Below are 1538 nucleotides of genomic sequence, written 5' to 3' on the forward strand. Positions count from 1 at the left end.
TCCTGGAAATTACGTAACTTATAAAAATCTATCAAGTGAAATAATTTTAGTCTTATGTTATTTATACATCATGTAGCTCAATTCTAAAAGTTCTTTATCGCACTGCAACATTTCATTTTTTTATTAACTTAAACATTTGAAGCATTGCAATACAATTTGTTTTACGTAGCTTTCGTAAATGGCCCACTGACTAGCAGTAACACTAACAGAATGAATTATAGAAACTTACTTTGGAATGTTCATAAATAATAAACTAAAACTGAAGCATTTGGCTAAATATTAAAACTGGATATCAGGATTTCCTTAATAGCGTCATCTTAATTAACATGTAACATGCAAGTAGAAGATCATACGAGTTTTTACCACTGCTGCATTAGCAGCATTGGAAAAGTCCAACTCACTGAACACAAAGGGGTGTGCGTAGTTACGGAAGTGCATGATGATGCTAATTTGCGTTTTTTTTGTTTTGTAATACACAGATCAGGTGAAAGCAACGAGCTCTGTTTAAACTACTTATTTACGTGATAATAATCAAATAACTGCTATCTCAGCTATTGCAATCTTTTCAATATTCTCACAAACTTTATACGAAAATACACTTACAGTGACATCCAACTGATTATAGAGTTGTAATCTTTGTGTGGGTTAAGTAACACAGAAGGATCGTCACTATTACTACCGCTGAATTCTTCCAGCTGGTCGACCGAGTTATTTTTTCTATCTTCCCTTAGGGGCCGCTTTTTCTCCGCAGAAACAGAAGTTTTCGTAAGTTGACTTGTTAGAATCGGATTGTTGTTGATCTCTAGCGAAAAATAAACATCACAGTTCTTAAGTAAGGTTTTAATGGAGAAAACTAACTAAATCACCATTAACTTTTGTACGAAAGACTTAAATACAGAACTTTACCATACTTTACTTTGAATGTAAATCACGAAAAAAGTAAATATGTTTCACATATGAAATTTTCATAATGAAATAATTCGACACTTATTAAGATAAAAACGTGAGTAAATTATGACATATTTATCTTTATTGTTTTGTTTACGTAAGTTGCAAATAAGATATCTTAAGTTAATTTAATATTGATAACTTCTGATAACGATTAAAACTTAAATGATTAGAATAGCAATAATTTTACGGCATTATCGAACATGGCTATACTGCCGCTTAATTTTTTCAGGTTAAAAAAGTCTTAATAGTCTAGCAGACAGTTTTTAAATTCCGAATAACGAATAAAAACACCAGCATATCTCTAAACTATTGTGTCTTTTGGCAGACAACCCGACAGATCCAACAATGAGTTAAATTCATTATATGAGTGGTCATACAAAAATGTTCATAGTCTAATAGATCCAACAATACATGTAATCTGTTATCATTACTTCAACAAATGAGAAACGTGGGGATAGGTATAGTAGTTTGTACTGCCCAAACAAACAAAAACAAATCATATTTAATATTGTTATAATATAACGTATCCAACAATGAGCGTAACCTATTGTTACGTCTCTGTTCGTTTGTTAATTTTCCATAAAAAT

At 30.9% G+C, this 1538-nt stretch overlaps 1 protein-coding gene across 3 annotated transcripts in view; it reads right to left on the reverse strand.

Annotated features, from left to right (window-relative positions):
- The window catches only part of LOC106466848, a 59938-nt gene that overhangs the window by 22724 nt on the left and 35676 nt on the right, over window positions 1-1538 (reverse strand). For all 3 annotated transcript variants that reach the window (XM_022394914.1, XM_022394913.1, XM_022394912.1), the window contains exon 4: window positions 604-802. In XM_022394914.1, coding sequence (XP_022250622.1) covers window positions 604-802 — 199 coding nt within the window. The remainder of the gene's footprint in view (window positions 1-603; window positions 803-1538) is intronic.

The sequence above is a fragment of the Limulus polyphemus genome, unplaced genomic scaffold (assembly GCF_000517525.1).
Source record: "Limulus polyphemus unplaced genomic scaffold, Limulus_polyphemus-2.1.2 Scaffold2396, whole genome shotgun sequence".
Taxonomy (NCBI): domain Eukaryota; kingdom Metazoa; phylum Arthropoda; class Merostomata; order Xiphosura; family Limulidae; genus Limulus; species Limulus polyphemus.